Here is a 21,825-nt window from a genome sequence, read left to right on the forward strand (position 1 = left end):
CCACACACACAAACCATCTTGCTAAGCTTAAATTGCCCTGTCATGACAAATATTTATAAATCAAATGGCCAGTCTTGCTAGCCTCTGGCAGAGAGACAATGGAACCTGTCCCAGGAAGATACTCACGGGGCAGGACAGCTGGCAGCGTTCCCCTCTCCAGCCCGAAGAACAGGTACAGGAGCCACCGATTGGGTCACAAGCCGCACCATTGGCACACAAACAAGTCCGGTTACAGCTCAAACCCCAAGTCCCGCTGGAGCACAGGATTGAGCAGTCCACACCTTGCCAACCTATAAAGCAAAGAGAAATGGTACAGACATTTGTTAATTTATTTGTCAACTCAGCCATTGGTTCCTTCACTTGTTTATTTGTTAAAACAGACATTCTCTTTTTGAGTTCTATCCAAATAAACCTTCTCTGGTTTATAACAGAGTTCAATTAATAGAGCGGGAAGAAGGGGAAGTGAGGTCACATGTTGTCAGAAGCCAGAGGATTCTTGTCTCCCTCGGCTCACACCGCAAAGCAGTCAATGAGTGGAATATATGCATGGTTTGAGGTCAACATAAGAGCAGAGTAAGATAGGCAGAGAAGTTGTGTAGCACACTGGGGTTCTGCATTATGAATGGGATGAGGATTTTAAAGGTACTGTCTCTAATGAGCTTCCTCCTAAACTGAAGGGACCTGAACGAATATTCTATTGGTGCAAGCCTTTCCGGACAAGTCCATGTTTATGCAACAACTGAGGGCCGTCCCGCAGGTACGGTTAGCTGCGGTCAGCCAAACGCTGAGTGCTCACAGGGCTCTTGTGGATTCACACCACATTTTTTATGCTTTTACAGCCTAAAAAGGCCATATGTGTATGTAAGTGCTAAGCTGTTATGCATCCTTTGAAAGTGACCTGGAGGGACTTTGGATCCTTTGATACTGAAACACCAGTTTTTTTCATAATGACAGAGATGGGTATATGGAGAACGGATGGGTATATTATATACTATTTTTTGGGAATGTCTGATGTGTGATGTCCAGAAAGTGTTGGAGTATAATGGGCTTGCTAGGCATGCCGAATCTTAATTTATAGACAGGGTTAATTCTCTAAACATTGGCGTCTGTTTTAGAGGGAATTGGAAAATGATGAATTAGTCCTAGATGAATCAATTGTAAAGATTACAACTTTTCCTTACTATTTGATTGCATATATTGATTTATTTGAACAGGTCAATCTATCTTCAATCTATCAGTCTTGTTTTCAGGTTGGCTGTAAACCCACAATCTTGCATGGTTTTCTCACTATTCATTTCTAGAAGAGAAATGAGGGAATAAGAATAAAGGAAGAAGGAGAGCACATTATAACGTACCTTCTTTACAGATGCAGGAGCCATCGATTGGTAAGCAGGACGCCTGGTTGTGGCAGTGGCAGATGAAAGTGCAGTTAGTACCATATAGTCCCGGTGGGCAGTTTTGGGAACAGTCATCTCCCTGCAAAAACACACACAGCAGAGTTGTTGAACTACACACTAAATATACATTTATACAAATAAATAAAGTACATTATAATGTCCATATTACATTTTCAAATAATTACTATTGCTCATACACGTCTTAACTTGTCCCGCACATGAATGACGCCCTAAATTGCGCAGCACCCACCTTAGGTAAACACCTAGCAATGGCTTGGCAACCACCCAGAACACCCTACCAATGAATAAAAATGTGCAAAACCACCCAAAAGATTTCAATGACTACAATGCCCTGGCAACCACTAATACCCTAGCATCATAACAGTGAGTTTTGCTCAGGCAGGCATACATTTCTTTCCCGAAAAGGTAAGATTCTAGTTATTATAATTATTCTGTACTTATGTAACTTAACACTGTAACATGAGAAATGTGTTGTGAAGTGTGACTCTAAATCCCATCTGAGGATTCCGTGAAACTTCCAACAGGAAACTTCCTGCAAAACATTCTCTACAACAAGGCATCATATGAGTTAGATGCAGTTTCAAGCGAGTAGAAAGGTAGAGAGCACATTTGCACAGCAGAAAACCTGAAGTCCGTGTGCAGCTTGTGTCCTTGTTGCTATCACACAGAGCTCAGTGCTAAAGGCCGCTTTCCCCAGCTGCATTAATGAGCTGACAGCCCCTGGCCCTCGGCACCTCCATCCATCCCCCAGAAAACCATTGCTGATGACTGACAGACACTGTATTCTTAAACCCTGTTCCCCAGCCAAACAACACCAGCACAATCTCTGCGCTTTACCAGGCTCAGCAGGGGAGTCGCCTGTATCCCAGCGTCGGTCATCACCGGTGTCTTCTTGCCTCATCCCTGGCTCTGACTGACAGCTGACAAAATGATTTAGACTCCCAATTAGTGGGGTAATGGCAATGTGCCGTGCGCCTCCTGCCTCCGTCTCCCCGGTGCCGGGGATTGAGCAGCAAAGGACCCGCTCTCTCATTATCATCTGGAACTAGGTCTAAGAGGAAGGCAAGATAAGATATGCCACAGGACGTCATGGGCACCAAGAGGGACTGACTCTCACTCTCTCTATATATGTTTTGTTTCTCCCCTTTCTTTCAATCAGTCATCATTTATCTCGCTCACTCACTTTGATACAATCATCTCCAATATTTTATCTTACTCCCACTCTTTTCTTTCTTGTATGCTGTCTTTTTTCGTTCTCTCTCCCACATACCCCCATTGTATTCCCCATTTCAAATATTCTACCTCTCCATCTGCTTCGCTCGTCCATCCACTCCCCACATGAAAAGCTTACATCTGTGGATTAATTTTTCATCAATCTACGTGCAGTTATCTTTGTTCCGCTCAAAAGTGACAGCAAGCAGACTGCTAACAATGGCAGTTCTGTTCAGCGGAAAAATACTTAAAACTATCGGTGCAGGCAGCCGAATATGGGGCGAGAAAGTTAGTTTGTTCGACTTTTCAGCAGACCTGCAATTTACTGGTGAATGGGTCGGAGGTAAAAGAGTCTCTGGCTCACAAATGACCACAGGGATTTATTGAGACCCATGAATGCTCCAGATTGCACTGACACAGGCCTGAGAGCACTTATTCAACTGGGTGACTAAACTCCTCTAAAAGCAGGCTAAAGCAGGACATACTATATGCATATCTATTAGCATAGATCAGTAGTACATTCAAAGAGCTAGAAATGTCTTCAAGCTTTGATTGGTACATTTTCATATTCAGTGGGGTCCAAAAGTCTGGGATTCAATTTATTATATGAAAAAATATATTTTTTTTTAGGATATATAAATATACATACTTACGCAGATACTTTTTGACGCAGATAAGATATGCCACAGGACGTCCTGGGCACCAAGAGGGACTGACTCTCGCTCTCGCTCTCTATATATAGGTTTTGTTTCTCGCCTCTCTTTCAATCAATCATCATTTATCTCGCTCACTCACTTTATTACAATCATCTCCAACTTATGAAGATACTTTTTGAACAATTCTCATTTCATGCTGGAGAACAAAATGAGAAAATATAATATAATATATAATATAATAGTCACGTTTTATGTTTGTTTTTGATCTGTTTCTCTGTCCGGTTCATGTTTAAATTTCCTTGTTATTCTCTAGTCATAATTGGTTCAGTTCTCCCGTCCTCTCCCTGTTTGTTTCTATGGTTTCTAATTGATTGTGTTAGTTCAGTTCAGGTGTGTCATTAATGATCTCATCAGCTCTGTTTGCCCTCATATATATATATATTAAGCCCTCAGTTTCTGTCTGGTCATTGTCTAGCTTTGTTTTACGTCAGTGAGTTTGTGTTTATCTTTTTGTTAATACTTCTGTTTATTGTTTGGATTATTATATTAAAAGTCTCTTTGAATTCTTTTCTTTTGTTGTGCGCTTTAGTACTGCAGCCACCACTCCCTGACTATAATATAATATAAAATAAATTAAACAAAAAGCTAAAAAGCAATAATTTCACTATAGGTCATTCATACAATATCTATTTTTTTAGCATCTATTATTTTAAGCATTAAAATTCCTACCATGCATCTATGCATTCAACTGAAGTGTCATGAAAGCACACATGAACGTGGCACATGTGTGCCTTCATCGTAGTATTACCAGCACATTTGTTCCCTCGTTTACCCACCTGCATTCTCTCCAGTACCAGCAGCACAAGCATATATGTTCCTTTCCCACCCCTATAAACATCACTCTCTCAGAACTCTACGAATGAGAGTTTTGGTGGCCATTACCTCTCTTATTTTCAACCAGACTGCAGTCAAATTGTTAACCTTTGCTGACTATAGGTCCAAATGGAACAGCTGGCCTGGAAATAGAGTATTGTTTCCCAATTCCATTGCATCTCGGTCAGACGCCTTGGCCAAAGCTCCTCGAGCAGTGTTTAATAGAACTGGCAGCAGGCCCCTCAAATCTAACACAAAGAGCAGGTGGTGAATATGAAGATACAGTCTGTGCCTCCGCCTGCTAGTTCAAATCGCTGTAGTAGCTCTGCCACAGGACACAGCAACAGTTCAAGGCAGGGGTTGGCTAGAGCCTCTGGTACTGAGTTTTTCTTAATCATCCCCGCCGTTCCAGTCTTTACCTGCGGCACTGTCTTTATTTTATTTGCTTTGCAACATTTTCATTATTTCTGAATGCAGCAAGAGTGAAATTAGTTCAGTGGTGGGGACTATATTTGAAACTGTAGCTTTCCATACTATATGCTACTTAAAACATAAAGGGAAGCTACTGAAAATGTAACCTACAATGCAAGCTAAAAAAAAGTAGCTATAGCTACCATTTAAAAGTTTGGGGTCTGCAGGATTTTTTTTTATGTTTTTGAAAGTCACTTATGCTCACTAAGGCTGCATTTACTGTAAAGCAGTAATATTGTGAAATAGTATTACAATAAAAAAGCATACTTCAAGGTAATTTTAAGTATAATTATGTAAAGTTCAAGTTTAAGTATACTTTATGTAGTAATATCAATGTACTTGTAGTATACTTGTAAGTGTAGTATTTCAATACTTCTAGGGACTAAATTGGACCATTTTTTTCTGCATACTTTAAATGTAGCAATAGTAAACTGAGTGCACAACTACAACTACATTTTTTGTTTCTACTACAACTATACTACAAGTGAAGATTTTTTTAGTTTATGAAAGTTCAATTTGAAGTGTACTCTCAGTAAACTACTAGTTCAGTTCACTCTCTATCTGTTTTTCTCATGCTCTTTCCTTGCATCTTATTGCTTTCATTTTAGCAACACATTTGATCATCAGAGAGCACGGAGCCGGGCATATTTTGGGCCTTGTGCGACCAACTGGATAACAAAACATTTAGATATTTATGTCATGTAAAATCTTGTCTAGAAATCCCACTATATTTTGGAGTCCATGTATCTAACGCTTCTTTCTGAGTTTGACAAGGTCTTTGTATTGAAGTGAAAGAAAACGAAAATTCTCGGGACAGCAGCATCTGTCCAAATTTTAAACTTAACCGTTCTATTTCATCAGAAACGATCTGAAAACAGGGCTTTAAGTGTAAAATACCGAACTTGTCCTTTAAGTGTAACCCTGCTGATTAAAAAGACACAAGCATTGTGACAGCATTACTGAACTTAGAGACTCTCACCTTTTTCCCAGCCTCCCAGCAGGAGGTGATGTGTTTATGTGTGTGTGTGTGTGAGAGAGAGAGAGACCACTATAGAGATCATTTTCAAAGCAATAAACTGTATTCGCTGACACTTCTGCTTTAAGTATGAAGGCACAAAAACTTTTCAAAGAAAGATCAAGGAAAGTGCTGACTAGAAATGTTCTCTGAGAGGTGCTTCCAATATTCACTTAAAATCCACAATCATAAACCTTTATTCTGTAATTATGAATTTTGCCACCTTCATATGTCATATCTATGGCCCTATTTAGTCGGTATATAACAAGTGGTGAGCCAAGACACATTGCTGTTTACACCTGTGTCTCAAATATGTATCCTGTGACCACTTGTGATCTGATATTGACGAAGAGGGTCACTGATTTTTGGAATATAAACTTATACTTACTGCACATTACTGCATAAATTAAATAAAATTAAAGATACAAATGTTTAATTTTAATTTAACAAATTAGATGTTTTGTTCAGGATTCTCATTGGGGGGCTTTACTGAGATTAATTAATCATATATATACAAAAATATATCTGTTTTACAAAAAGAATCAGATCAGACAGGTATTTTCATTTGAAGCCATATGTAATCAACAATTAAAATCCTTTTATTTAGTGCAGTGCTTGTTTGACGGGTTGGTAGGCGGTCTATAGCCATTGTCCAATACATATTGGTGTTTACTCTACTAATGAGGGGTTTGAGTGATGTTAATGTCAGATGTATAGGAATGGAAATTGAAAAAAGACCATCCTTTAATTTAAAACATTAGCAACTGTAATCGTCAATGCTCAGCAGTCAATTTCAGGTGACAATATTTCAGCATGGCAAGATTTACTAGTGTTTAATGACTGTAGACAATGATAAATGATAAACATGGACTCACTGTGTAGCCTGGGGCACAGATACAGGCCCCAGTGAGACCGTGGCAGTCGGCTCCATTAGCACACTGGCAGGGCACACTACATCCTTCTCCATAGTAACCCGGGGGACAGGTCTCATTGCAGTATAGACCCGTCCATCCTGCTGTACACGAGCATTCACCTGTCAGGGGGTGGCAGCTGAAAAAGAGAAAGACAGATAGACATTTAGGCACAAATATGCCTAAAGATACGCTGTGTATACGGCATCTAAACAGAAACACTTTGGTTTCCACAACAAGGGAGCCAAATCTGAAAACTAAAACCATTGAGTTCATTCATCCTTGTGTCTGGGAGCTCCACTCAGATAAATGGGATGTCCTTTCTCTCCTTCATGTAGTAATGAGCCCCAGTGTCTCAGGGCTTAATCTACCCATACCAGGCATTAACATTGCATTAGCCAGGAACGAGGCTAAGAAATAATGAATGAAGCACAGGTCGCGATAAAGAGCAAGTGCTATGCTACTGTTGAAAGGTGTTAAAATTTTTACTTGCAAGTCAAATGAAGTCAAATGGACTCAAATGGAGCTCTTTACTCACCCATGGCTCCAGAGGTTAACTCGAGAGGAGTTGGCTGGAAAAGTGATGCTTGTAGGACTAAAGGTTCTGTTTAACGGTAGGAGACTCAACAAAGATGTATTGTTTGTGTGAAATAACTTCGCTGAATTGTTATGTTAAGGGATAGTTCATGCAAAAATAAATATTCCGTCATCATTTGCTCATCCTCAATTTGTTCCAAACCTGAAGTAGTTTCTTTCTTCTGTTGAACACAAAAAAAGATATTTTAAAGAATGTTGGTAACCAGACAGTTGACGGTAGCCATTGACTTCCATAGTAGGAAAAAAATTGTATGGAAGTCAATAACTACCATCAACTGGTTACCAACATTCTTTAAAATATCTTCTTTTGTGTTCAACAGCAGAAAGAAACGCATTCAGATTGAGTAAATGAGGGTGAGTACATCTTTGGATGAACTATCCCTTTAATTTTGTGAGTTTTGTGTGAGTTTGCTGTTTAGCTGTGGAATTTAGTCAAATTAATGATATAGTATAGTGTCCCCTGCACCATACTTGTGCATTGTATACATAGACCAACTTTTTTTTAAATGGCACAGAAGAAATGCAAAATTACATTACAAGATTACATTTAATAGTGTTATCAAACTATTCTATTTTAAAACATTAACTGGAAGTAAGCATTAGATTATGGTAAAGGTAATATAAATGTAAAAATAGGGCATTCGAAATTAAACATCCCATATTGGCTTTACCAATAAATGAAAAAAAAATAATATAACCATTATGGTACAAATATGCATCACTAGTCCATTGTTTCTTGTCAGTTCAGCAGTTATCATTCAACTGCAGTCTGTTGACGTGAGGTGGCGTGTCTCACCTGAGTGTGTTGGTGGAGTTACAGGGGCAGTATTTGTCACAGATGAGACCGTATAGGCCTGGTGGACAGAACCTGTCCTGGCAGTGAGGCCCTTTGAATCCTGTATCACACAAACACGCTCCGTTGATGTGGTAACACTTGGCCCCATTCTGACAGTCACAGTGGAGGGCGCACTGGGGTCCGTAGGTGCCGACCGGACACTCTTCCTGGCACCTGGGAACATTTCCGACACTTTACAGAGGGAAGAAAAGCCCAAAGTTTTGTACACATTATTCGTTACTCAGAGCAGCTCTGGAAGAAAAAGGAGCCCGTCAGAATAACACAAGCAGAATTAGTAGACTACAAAGTTATTCTAATCTAAGGGTCAAGGGTCAATGCTCTGGGCATCTTCTTTGGTACCTCAGGTTCGTCAGCCCCTTGGCTTCGCCTATGGGGCGACAGGAAACTAAAACTGCAGTCATTAATTACCGTGAATACAATTAGACCCGGGCTCATTCTCTCTGTTGAATAGCAAAGTGACTTAGGGAACAACGACTTCCACAAGATCTTCAATATACAATCCTGGCAGAACATCAATCTTGAGTGTCCAAAGAAGCCATTAGGAGACAGATAAATAGCTCAATTAAATTATAAAACGGACTAGGTATGTTTCATGTTGAAATTACACCAGCGTCGTTTGCATCAGAAGAGACGGGTGTGAGAAGGACTTGGGGGAAGGGAGGAGGGGGTACTAACGCAATCTCAGATTATTCCTGCTGGGCTAATTCACCTGTCACAGACCAAATGAATGAGGGCAATTTTGTTAAATATTAGAGGATAAGAACTGTCTGTCCTAAAAGTGTTTTCATTCTGCAGACAATCACTTTAGTGCGCTAATAAACCCTAAGCTGCTGCAGAAGACACAGTGAAATAAAGGCACTGAGCTATTTCAATTGGATCCTAATAAAACTCCATTACTGGTAATTAACGGGCAGAAACTTAACAGACCAGTGCGGATCTTGGAGTGGGATCAGAGGACATAGGGAAAACAAACACAGAGCAGTAAAAAAACAAAACAATGAATCAATTATTCAGACCCAAATTGTGCACAATAAGAAACATACTGCTTTTGTGGTAGTTTTTTTTAAAGACAGAGGAATAATAACATAAATAAGATCAGAACTGATTTTCACTAATTGGGCATCTGTTTTACCTGTGGCCACTGTATCCAGCCATACACTGGCACTGTCCTGTGATGTGGTCACACAGTCCTCTATTGCGGCATGAGCATTCCTTACTGCAATTGATCCCATATTTGCCGAATGGGCATGGCTGGGCACACACAGATCCCTGTCGAGTAAGAGACCAGAGAAAATTCACATTTGAGAATCAGATCAAGTGCATTCAGAATGACCACTGAAGATGGACCAATTTAAAGGAACAATTCACTTACAATAAAAACAATTACAATTCTGTCATCATTTACTCCCCCACTTCAAACCCATAAGACTTTCTTTCTTTCAAAGAGAGAAATGCCTTAGTCATTATTATTCACTTATTATTCACAATCATCAAACCAAGAAAAATAATCATAATGATATCAAGATAATGTTTATTATAAACACACTGCAGTTATGTCATTTGCGCCTTTAAATGCTTGAGCTCTTTCAAATCGGGTGGATTCTGACTGGCTGTCAATGTTTTTATTGTTCATCAGCTGAATTTTTTTTCTTAAAGTGATTCAAACTAAATTGTTCATATGTGTCATTAATGTTGTAGGTGTGTGGCCTTTGGTATTCTAATAGGATTAGAACAGTTATTACAACTTTATAGTTATAGTATTTTTTGTTTCATTTTGGAGCTTGAAAGCACATTCACTTTTATTTTATGAAACGAGTAGCCAACACATTCTTTAAAATTAAAATAACAAACATTCAAAATAACATTTCTTGAGAGTGAACACAGTATGTAGAATCATCCATAAAGATAAACAATCATACATAAAATCATGCAAAGATAGACATGTATAGAATTCTAGAAAAACACAGTATGTGTGGCCCTATAAAAGAGGCCATATCTGTAGCCACTTATGTCAGTTAAAGCTGAAAGTTTTGCATGATCACTTACGACCTCCTATCTGATCCAGTCTATGCTACTGTACCTTTAAGACTGTTAAAGGTACAGACCGAGGTTCCTTACATCATTGAATAGGCGTTGATATGTATACAGTATGTTACTGTACAGTTCTAAGGTTAATGTCAGAAAAAATTACCAATTTTTGCAGTTTAGTGTCAATAAACGTTTTGAATGAACTGCTTTGTGAATAATAGAGTATGTCTACAGGCTGTAGCGCATTAAACTCTTTTCAGAAGAGAAAGAAAACTTTGTTTTTGATGTGTCCTCTTTACGAATTTACGATGGAGCAATAATGAGACTCAGCAAACTTCACACAATTTCTTCCCCTTTTAGGATTGAGCAAGTATCTACATTCAGATTCTCCTCCACCCCTTCTTCATTTACCTTTTATACTCTTTCACCTTCCCTCCATTCACTTAACCCTGCCTTTCTCCTAATTACTCCCTCTTCTCCTTTCTGACTTTCTTTTAAGTGTGACTCACCTCTTCGGTCATTTCAGTATCTTGCCCTTTTATTCTCCTTCACTCGCTGCCCCTCATTCCTTATCATTCGTCTCCTCATCTTTATTCCGCCCTGTTTCTTTTCTATCTTTTATTCTCTCTGTCACTTTCTCTTTGTCCCTCACTTCTCCACCCTTTTGGTCCCTCTGAGTGCAGCATCTTACCGTCCATCCAGCAGGGCAGGAGCATTCTCCAGTGATGTGATGGCAGGTTCCTCCGTTTTGACAGGGGCAGCGCTGCTCGCACTGTGGGCCGTGACTTCCAGAGGGACAGCGCTCTCCACAGCTGCCGAACCACAAGAGCAAAAACATGAAACTCAGGCAGCCATTGCAAAGGATTGCAACATAAAACACAAGAATGTTCAAAGACTTTAGAACAAATACTTAAGAAAAAAAACCCAACCACATTTTTTTTTAAGTACCCTCACATGTACTTCACAGCATTTCCACTAAGCTAACAATGAATATAGATAAAGAATAAGTACATTGAATGTAGATCAGTGGGAGACTGGGGCTGGTTGTCACATGGGTACAGAAGGTTTTGGGTTAAAAATCTCTTTCTTTTTTGGTTTCTAACACCTAGTTCAAATTGTATCCTCCTAACTGCAATATTTGTTAACATTTTTCCAATGAATTTTGGGTAAATAGGTTAATTAACCACAGTAGCACACAGCAAAGGGTTTTAAACAATTTATTACAATTACAATTTCTGTTGCCCAAAAAGAATTGATATTTAAAGAATTAAAAAAAATTATAAGTTTAAAAAAATATATATATGATACCATATTTTTTGTTATAATTTTAAACATTTTATCAATTACAATTTCTGTTGCCGCAAAATAATTGATTTTTAAAGAATATAAAAAAAAATATGTTTTTTTTAAATAAATAAAAATATGATACACTTTGGGGTTGGTAAGATGTTATGTTTTGAAATAAGTCTTTTAATATGCTCAGGAAAGCTGAATTTATTTGATCCATAATATATTAAAAACAGTTATATTGTGCCATATTATTATTATTTAAAAAAAAATATATATTTAACATTTAATTTATTTCTGTGATGGCAAAGCTGAATTTTAATCGGCCATTACTCCAGTCTTCAGTGACACATGATCCTTCAGAAATCATTCTAAAATCATTATTTGGTGCTCAAGAAACATTTCTTATTACGGTATTATCAATGTTGAAAACAATTGTGCTACAGTACTTAATATTTTTATGGAAACTGAAAACTGTTTTTAAGATTCTTTGATGAAAGTAGAAAAGTAGAAAGTAGAAAAAAAACAGCATTAAAGTTTTTTGGAACATTATAAATGTCTTTACAGTCACTTTTGATCAATTGCTGAATAAAAGTATAAGCTAAATTTCTCAAATAAAAAAATAAAATCTTATTAACCCCAAACTTTTGAACGTTAATGTATTTTGGAATCTTTTCATGAATTATATTTTTGTACATTATCTTGTATATTTTTGCCATATTTCATTAAATGTTTGGCACCATAACTGTTTTACTGTTTATGTAGCTGAAAAACTGTCTATTTAATGGCAGGTTCCCATTGTGACAACACAACAGGTCATAAAAGGTTAATGTGTGTTTCCTTGGCAATGATGGAGGAAAGGTTGAATAGCTATTTTGCAGTCAAGAGGTATGGGCAGAAATTCACTTTCAAAAATAAACCTACCCTTTTCACTAGACTCGACTTACAACTTGACATTGTCTCCTCTATATAAAGAATATATTTCAGGAAAGACATATCAACCTTCTTATCTCTATTGACAACCTGTTTTATCTCTGGTACTCACATGGGGCCCATGTAGCCTGGTGCACATATGCATTCCCCTGTCTCGTGGTGGCAGGTGGCACCGTTGAGGCATTGACATTGCAGCTGGCAGCCCTTGCCATAGTAGCCAGGCTCACATTGATCCTCACAGCGCCAGCCTTGGTAGCCGTCTGTGCAGACACAGGCTCCTGTGATGGGGTTACACAGTGCCCCATTCTTGCACTGACAGCGGTTGCTGCAGTGGGGCCCCCAGTGGCCACTTTCACAACCTGATACACAAAGAAGAAGAAAGGATGCTTTTTTACACCAGCCAACTAAATTGCCACCATACTCCAGTCAGAGTTAAGGGTGGAAACTCTCGCTGATCAGTATGACTCGGTTGTATTAAATTCTGAGCAACAGGTTGTGAACCGGTGAACTGTAATCCTGGAATTGCCAATACACAAGATTTGTGAAGTCATAGAATTTTATTACAGAACATATGCTGAAGTATACAGGTTTGTACAGTGTTTTGTCAATATAAGTGAATCCCACTGTGAGTGGGGATTAGCTGAAGCATAGATTATTTATATCCCCTCATATATTCTCTTTAAATTATCAACGAGCTAATGCAAACGCTATCAATAAAATGGGTGAAATTGCAAAGAGCTAATCTTGAAAAAGCACCTAAAGTGACCCAGAGATGCTATAAAAGACTGACTCAGTCATTCTGGTGTTAGGCATTAGCTTGCATAAAAAGGGCCAAACCCACCATAGGCATTTTGTACATTCTTGCATAAATGTTACGGCATACATCTGGAGATATTTTATGTGATTCTGAGAGGTCTTGTGGTTTCTCTCACCTCAAAATCAGTGCTAACTGCTAACTTTATTTCTGCATCATTTCTGATATACAGTACACAACTGTTCAAAAGTTTGAGGTCATTAAGATTTGTTTTTGAAAGAAATGAATCATTTTAATCAGCAAGGACATATTAAAAGTGACAGTAAAGACATTTACAATGTTTCAAGATTTCTATTTCAAATGCTATTCTTTTGAACTCTCTATTCATGCGTCACAGTTTAAACAAAAGTATTAACCAGCACAACAGTTTTCAACATTGATAATAAAAAGAAATGTTTCTTGAGCATCAAATCAATTATAAGAATGATTTCTGAAGGATCATGTGACACTGAAGACTGGAGGAATGAATGCTGAAATTACACCCATTCATTCCATCACAGACATAAATTACATTTTAAAAGAAATTAAAATAGAAAATAGCGATTTGAAATTACAATAACATTATTCGTTTTTTTCTGTATTTTTAATCAAATAACGCAGCCTTAGTGAGCATCAGACTTCTTTCAAAAACATAATTTCAAAAACTCACTGATCCCAAACTTTTTGAATGGTCATTTAGATGATGGTTTCATTTAATTTTTTAATTTTTTTCAAGCATACAGTCCTTTTAACCTCACAAACCAGTCCATATTTAACTACTAAGCTACCAGAAAGCTGTTTTGAAGTGGATAAAGCCCTAATGAAGACTGTGTGTTGTTGAACACCAGCATCCGTTGTCTATGCTAGACAAACATGAGGTGGATGATCAGCACTTAGAGAAGACAGGTTGGCACAGAGGGGGGTCATGGAACATCCTGCCGCTGTGGCGAGTCTTTCCCAGGAGGTGCGACGTAGGCCGCATTAAGTAGCTCACAGAGGGCAGGAGGCACGTTATTGATTTGAGTAAATCCGCCATGGATGAGTTCTCCTGTCGACTGCGCTCTCACACCACACAAATGACCAGGGCACATTAAAGGCAGGAAACCTGCAGGAGGTCAGCGAAGATGGATGAGCCGCTCATCGTCTGCTCCGCTCGCAGTCAATCAGCACTCATCACGCTCCTCTCAGTTCTCCCACGCTGATGAGAGAAAAAGAGCAGAAAAACACAAGACATCCACTGTTTGCCTCTCTCACCGGCCCCCGGACCTCGTCAACTCCCCATCAGCCCCAAAGTGAGCGCTTCACTTTCAAAGAAGCCTCATACTGGGACGCAAACAGTTTTCCTCCCATTCAACACGGCAAATCCACTCCGCGTTGGCTCAGAGTCCGCCCGGCCTCCTCATCAGCAGCCATTCTGAATCATTGCGGAGGAGGACAAATAAAGTGGAAATCTAGACAGAGCTTAATTTGCAGAAGTCTTTTTCTCTGGTGCTCAGAAGCAGCACAAAATGTTGCCATTGAAGACTCAAAGCCTCTTTTCCCCCCACAGCGAGACGCCTCAGCACATTTCCTCCTAAAGCCCATTATCTCGGCCCGTCTCTTCTGCGTTTAGTTTCAGACTTGCCGCAGACAGTCTCTCACGGCGGGTCTTCTGACAGCATTTAGCCATGATTAAAGAGTCAGAGATCATTTGGTGCCACGGGCAAGGCTGTAAAACACACAGTGTTATTCCTATTTCTCTGTGTTTAAAGTATCTGAAAGAAAGCTTCCATAAGTATGAGACTAATCAGGGAAGAGATGAGTAAAGAGTGGATGAAGCCCCCTTTGGGGCAATGGATCTTGTGTGTGGGCAGAGATTCAATGTTATAAGTACTCCAAACGGCCGACCTGTAACACAGCCCCTATTAAAAGTGCTCAGGATTGAACAAACAGGCTAATCAAAGCTTGTGTTTGGGGAGACAACCCATGCTCTTCTTTGCAAGAAACTTGCACTTAGAGTTGTGAACGTGCGTTTGTGTACTGTACTTTGGTAAGCAGAAAAATTTAATGGCCTGATCTGATCAGATGGTTGGGAAAGATCTCAGAGCAGCGCCATACACAATCTTGTGAGAATCCGTAATGCTGCTACTTGAAGTTCTCCCATAAGCGTGGCGAGCCTTATTACAAAACAAGTAAAATCCTTTCAGCTGCAGGCCTGATTCAAAAATTATTAAGGCTGACAAGAAAAATACTGTGTGTGTTTTGGTGCTACGTTCTGCCTAGAGCTGTGTGCATAGCTAAATAAACATGAACGTCACAAAAGGCTAATTAGGGAGACTTCCATACAAAGTCTAAACTGTTCTATTTTCTATGAAGACTAAATATCTCACTCCAGTGGAATCTGGAAGCCCTGCTTACGCTGTCTTTTTTTATTAAGAATACATTTCTTGTCTGAGGACAGCCTTGAGGGTAGCACACATGCATTTTGTGCAACTGTGCTTCGTATCTCTTCCTGTCTCTCATCAAACTGTCAAATAAAGGCAAACTTCTCCAAAAATACGACAATGAAAAATATTAAATGTATTTTTGTATTTTTATTAATTGTTTTAAGCCATGTCAGAATAGCTATTTTTATGGAAAAAATCAGGATGTCTCACCGCACACTGTTTAAATTAAACCCCCAAAATTTTACTTTAAAAATAAAAAAAGTATCTGTTTAGAAATTGCATTTTATTTACTATTTGGTCATTTTCTGCCACGTAAAGACTATATTTTCAGAGCCATAATCATGGTAATATCATGATATTTACATCAGCACAGGTGAACGGCTTCTGCACGCAAAAAGACAAATCCTGCATGAAGACGCAGCGTAATGCAGCGACCTGTTGCATTTCCTGAAGGATCTTATATATGTTACAAATGTTTGTGTCTTTTCTACATGCATTTCCCAAAAAGTTCACTTCACACAAATATGCAAGCGCTGACATGCTTGAGTTGCTGTCTGTTCATGAAGTGCTGAAATGTCAATCACTCACCAGCCACTAATATCAGACCCGACCACTGTCTGAGGCACTCGTCAAAGATTTGGACCCGCTCTGTCTCGCTCTCTTCATGAGAGATGGTAACGTAGCGTCTGCACCTCACGGTAAGACCCCACGTCTGCTGAGTTAAGAGTGATGACTACAATTGTAGGGAGCTAGAGTTACCGCTAGCTCCGTGGCTCTCATGCCCAATCTGGAAGCCCGCTCTGCGGTCTATTCCAGCTAGCCCTGAGTAAAAGAGATGAGTAGAAGAGTTGAAGGATTGTCTCATGAGGTAGGGGTGTGCAGCCACAGATCTAGTGGCTCTAAGCCACTAAGCAAACGGCCCATGCCATTGGCTGCTCTTTGGCTGCTATGGTGGTGACAGAGATGCATCTGTGGCTGAACTTATCGGGGAGAGGGACAATAATTTGCTCTTTGATGCACCAGTCTTGTCCTCAGGGGACTTCGGGACTGGCGCTGAGACTGTGGTGAAAAAGTTCAGAGAGGCAAGAAGGCAGTCCACTGCCTTCAGGAAATGTATTCCTTTCCGAGTCCAGGCTCCTTCTGGCCCCTCTGACCCTACGCCGGGAACTAGTTCCTGGAGGGAAGGTCAGAAGGAGAGTGTGGCTGCCCACGCCCCCCTCCAAGGAGTAGGGGGCAGAGGCGCTGTGCCAGTAGGAAGCCAAAACCTGACCTGACTCGAAGCATTTTTGTGACAGCCATGGTGAAATGAGGCAGTCTACTCTCTTACTGGGGTAGAGTGCCCTTATGCAAGGTAATGCCTGAGGGTGATTTTTATATGGGAAAAACGGTTAGTCGCTGTGAAATAATCAGATCTGTTTTTATGTTCAAATGTTAACACACCCCTTGTGAGACTGGGTGATTTATCAGATTGTTTTAAAAAAAAAAAAGGCTATTTCCTCCTCTCTGAATCGGTTGGTTCAAGTATACTCTCTTTTTTTTTACAGTAAAGCTTGGAAGATGAGAGTTGAGATGGAGAAAGTTGCAGAAAGCGGTCCACTCTCTCATCTAAAAACCTCACTGAATTCATCATATTGGCGATTAAAGCTAATATGCTTCCTTGTGAATGGGTTAGTGCCCATTCTCAGGCTAGTCAAAGGTCAGTGTGGGGCCTTTGACAGAGCAGAGGTGGACTGTATCGTGGTTAGCGATCCATTCTCTTATCTGTCACCCTCTCCAGCTCATTAAGGCTGGATACATAAAAGCTGAGGATTTTGTCTCGCACACTTCCTTCGGTTTACCGCTTACTAGAAGCTGGTGTGAAGATATGTAGAGTTGCTGCATGCGACTCTATATCTCATTTGTTGCCTGAATCAGCTTATTATGCTTTACTTAGAAAACACTGCTCTCGGCTATTGGCTGTCCTATTAAAGTCCCCATAGCATCAGCATCTGATGCAGCGTTGGGTTCCCTCGAAACCCAGCTCCCTGAGAAGGGAACAAGACTTAACCCTAAGACGCTCTTTATCCTTATCACATGCATGAGTCAAGTATGCCATATACAACATTTTGTATATACCACTTTGTGCCTAGTTTTAAATCAATATATCAATCTTTTGCCAAGCTGCCATTTACCCTTATATCATCCAACAGATGGAACGTAGCCATCTAGATGTTTGTAACCGGGCCAAGGGTTTGTGAATCAGATAGTGTAATATGAAGCACTGTACAAGAGTGTGATTACACTGACTCTATCACAGCACACAATGCCTCTAGGGCCAATTACTACTTCCTTGCACCCAGTCCAGCCCATTCTACTCCTTTAATTAAAGCTCCAGCGGTGGAGGGGAAGACTCAGTCAACCCCTCTCACCCAAGTTTTAGCGTTTGTGGTTAATGACTGGAGGAAGTGCATCCAGACAATTAAACTTCCAGATAAATGAAGATCCCAAACCTTGGCAGCTGAACTCCTCTGTTTGGGTTCATCTCTGCTATGCCATGATGAATACAGAATGGGAGTTTGTCTCTACATGACAGAGTGTCTTAATTACTGTGAGTCAATGTCATAGCTCTGTGTGCTACGTGACTCAAGTCCGACTCCATGCCTGATGACGGTTAGAGTGAGACCTGTTTTGTGCCAGTTGAGTTTGTTCTTCAGAGCACAGGTTATACAGAAACCTTATTAAGCCAGAGAATGTTAAACAGTGTGCCGCTTCAAAGAAGGCAAGAGTAAATTAAAGTATATGCAAGGTGCCATAAAAGATCCAGTGTTAAAATATACAGTAAATGGGTGATCCAAATGTGCACTGCTAAAAAGATTCTGTCCAATGAGAAATAAGTGAAGGTTCTTATACACACACAAACATAAATATTGACTGATTGGATTTGCAAGGCTGCAAGGATAGAATTTTTAAACAATTAAAGCTAATGCATCTCTATTACCTGAGATATCCTGAATAGTGAGGAAGATGAAGAGGGATTGCCAAATTAGATGATTTCAAAAAACATTATTCACATACAATTGCAAAACATACAATTCAGTTTTATTTGTATTTTTCTTAATTAATTAAAATTACACACACACACACACACACACACACACACACACACACACACACACACACACACACACATATATATATATATTATTATTATTAGGTGTTCAAGCACGAAGTGCTGAAAACCTATTGTAATTGTACTGATTTTTAGGTGTTCAAGCACGTAGTGCTGAAAACCTATTGTAATTGTACAGATTTTTATTATTATTATTATTCCGCCGTAAAACGCATCGTGCAGCCCAAACCGTAAGTGCTAGAGACTTGAAACTTTGGATTAAGGTAGTACAAAAATCGAGGAGAGGTTATCAAATTATGACCCCGATTGGCCCATAGGTGGCGCTATAGCGACCAATTGCGCAAAACTGGTCATAACTCCTAAACCGTATGTCGTAGACTCAAGTGTCTTATATCATTGGAAAGCTGACCACCTGACGTAAAAAACGTATATCTCCGATTTCATTTCCGGTATGCACATTTTTCCGCCATTTTGAATTTTGTTAAAAATCTACTTTTGCGAACTAGTCCCTGGTTTTTTGCCCGATCGGAACCAAACCAGTGCAGAAATGTTCCCTGGAGTCTGAATATCAATAATCATTGAAAAAAAGTTGAAATTTCCATTTACGGTCGCTAGGGGGCGTAAAAACGTTAATGTGGGCGGAGCCTACTTTTTAAAAATGGATATAACTCGGGAAGTAAAAGACATAACTTCACCAAACTTGGTACACATATGTATGAGTTCAATTTGTGGTCGCAGTAAAAAAATTGTGACGATTGAGCACTAGGTGGCGCTATAACACAACAAAAACATAAAAAGGGGTCTGGACACCTGACCGTTAGTCCAATTGACTTGAAAATTGGTATGCAGTGTCTTGGTCCAAGGCCCCATGTATGTATGAAAGGACATTGGTGTATCTCAAAAAACATGGCCGCCATCGTCCAATGAAGTTTGAGCACCTATAAAACAAGGTTAACGGAGGCCGATCGGAATGAAACTCGAGCGGCATGTTCAACTCATGGCCCTAGAGGTCTGTAAGAATTTTGAAAGAAATCGGCCACTAGTTGGCGCTAACGAGTTTAATGGGTCTGTAATCACGTGGTGTTGCACACATCCACACAATATGCATATCGTCTGATAGACCTCCTCCTAATGAACAACTTTGCCTCAAGAACCATTGCTGTCAATCAAACCGTTCATTAAATATTCACGAATATGTTAAAAACCTACTTTTGCGAACTAGTCCCTGGTTTTTCGCCCGATCGGAACTAAACCAGTCTAGGACATTTCTCTGGACTCTCTAGATCAATAATTATCAAAAAAAGTTCAACTTTTGCAATTTTCATATGAGTATAACGAGTCATTTAGAAAATGGGCGTGGCAAAATTCACTCAAAAGCCTATAAATCCTAAACAAAAACTCAAAACTTCACAGAAATTGTTAGGCATATGTGTCATAACATGTTGAAGAAGCACGCCGAGTTTCATGGAGATCGGACCATATGTGGCGCTATAACTGTTAAAAAGCTTTGAAAACCATGTATTCCCTATGGTGACTTGCCTGCATTGGCTGTAAATGGTATTTCCCGTCTCTGTAATCACGTGGTGTTAAAAACATCCACATAATATGCATATATTTTGATAGATCTCCTCATACTGAACAACTTTGCCTCAAGAACCACTACTGTCAATCAAATCGTTCATTAAATATTTGCTATTATGTTAAAAACCTACTTTTGCAAACTAGTTATATTGACATAAGTGGTTTAATACTGCCCCCTTCTGGTCACTTGGTCATACTACTCACTAATATTGTTCTATAATTCATATTTAGACTTGATAAAATCACTATTTTAACATTTACAATCACATTTAGTCAAAATTAATCTAATAAGTATTACTATTAACAATTGTGTCACATTGAGAAATGTAAATAATGGAGACTTGCAGTTAACATTTTATTTTGCATCAAATCAAACAAAAATGTCTGTATCTACAACATAATGTGTGTGCGTTGTTCTAGGTTTCTGAACAAATTCTGAATAATCTGATTAATAGTTTACAAAGAGCTATGTGAAATGCTTATAAACCATAGCATTAAAAAAATATGTGTATGTGTGTGTGTGTTCAGAGAGAGAGAGAGAGCATGCATAATGGAGTTAACATGGAAAAACTGGTTTGCTTTAGTGCAAAATACTGGTAAAAATCAAGACTTGTAAAATGAAAGTGAGCCAATAAGTGGTCTTCTACTGCCCCCTGCTGGCCATTCGACTTATTAATAGTCTTTTCACATGTGCTTTTGCATTCATTTAGACACTAAAAAATCCCTTATATAACAATTACTATTATAACACAATCGTATTTTGTCAGAGTTTATCACTTCATTTGTTCTGATGCTTCACATAATTGCTAGCAACGTGGTAAATCGTGGTAAATAACGCTAGAAACATGGTAAATCACAGTAAATAAGGTAAATCATGCCAGATTCCTGGTAAATCATTCTAGAATGTGGTATATCATGGTAAATCATCCTGTAACATGATAAATCAAGGTAAACTAAGATAAATCATGGTAAACTATGGTAAATCATGCTAGAATCATATTAATTCATACTAGAATGTGTTCAATTGTTGTAAACCATGCTAAAACAGGGTAAATAATGGTGAATCATACTGGAACTTGGTATATCATGGTAAACTATAGTAAATCATGCTAGATTCATGGTAAATCATACTGGAACTTGGTATATCATTGTTAATCATGATAAATCATACTAGAAAATGGTAAATCATGGTAAATGGACTTTTCTATCTATTATGTTAAAAGCTTGCTAAATAAAACTTAATGTCTTAAATGCTTAAAGGCCTTAACTGCTTGAACACCGACAAATGCTGCTTGCAGCTTTAATTATTATTATTATTCTCCTGTAAAACGCATCGTGCAGCCCAAACCGTAAGTCCTAGAGACTTGAAACTTTGCCAATAGGTAGTACAAAAATCGAGGAGAGGTTATCAAAATATGAGCCCGATTGGCCCATAGGTGGCGCTATAGCAGCAAATACGCGAAACTGGTCATATCTCCTAGACCGTATGTCCCAGCCTCAAGTGTCTTATATCATTGGAAAGCTGGACTCGTGAAGAACAAAACGTATATCTCCGATTTTATTTCCGGTAGGGAAAATTTTCCGCCATTTTGAATTTTGTCAAAAACCTACTTTTGCGAACTAGTCCCTGGTTTTTCACCCGATCGGAACCAAACCAGT

General features: G+C 39.1%; 1 protein-coding gene across 3 annotated transcripts in view; it reads right to left on the minus strand.

Moving 5' to 3' along the window:
- megf11 (multiple EGF-like-domains 11) overlaps positions 1 to 21,825 on the minus strand; it is a 121,500-nt gene that overhangs the window by 29,856 nt on the left and 69,819 nt on the right. For all 3 annotated transcript variants that reach the window (XM_079620754.1, XM_079620755.1, XM_079620756.1), the window contains exons 7-13: positions 12,370 to 12,616; positions 10,729 to 10,849; positions 9,142 to 9,278; positions 7,950 to 8,162; positions 6,521 to 6,695; positions 1,356 to 1,476; positions 127 to 290 (exon numbers count right to left, since the gene is read on the minus strand). In XM_079620754.1, coding sequence (XP_079476880.1) covers positions 127 to 290; positions 1,356 to 1,476; positions 6,521 to 6,695; positions 7,950 to 8,162; positions 9,142 to 9,278; positions 10,729 to 10,849; positions 12,370 to 12,616 — 1,178 coding nt within the window. The remainder of the gene's footprint in view (positions 1 to 126; positions 291 to 1,355; positions 1,477 to 6,520; positions 6,696 to 7,949; positions 8,163 to 9,141; positions 9,279 to 10,728; positions 10,850 to 12,369; positions 12,617 to 21,825) is intronic.

This window comes from Phoxinus phoxinus (assembly GCF_949152265.1).
Source record: "Phoxinus phoxinus genome assembly, chromosome: 8".
Taxonomy (NCBI): domain Eukaryota; kingdom Metazoa; phylum Chordata; class Actinopteri; order Cypriniformes; family Leuciscidae; genus Phoxinus; species Phoxinus phoxinus.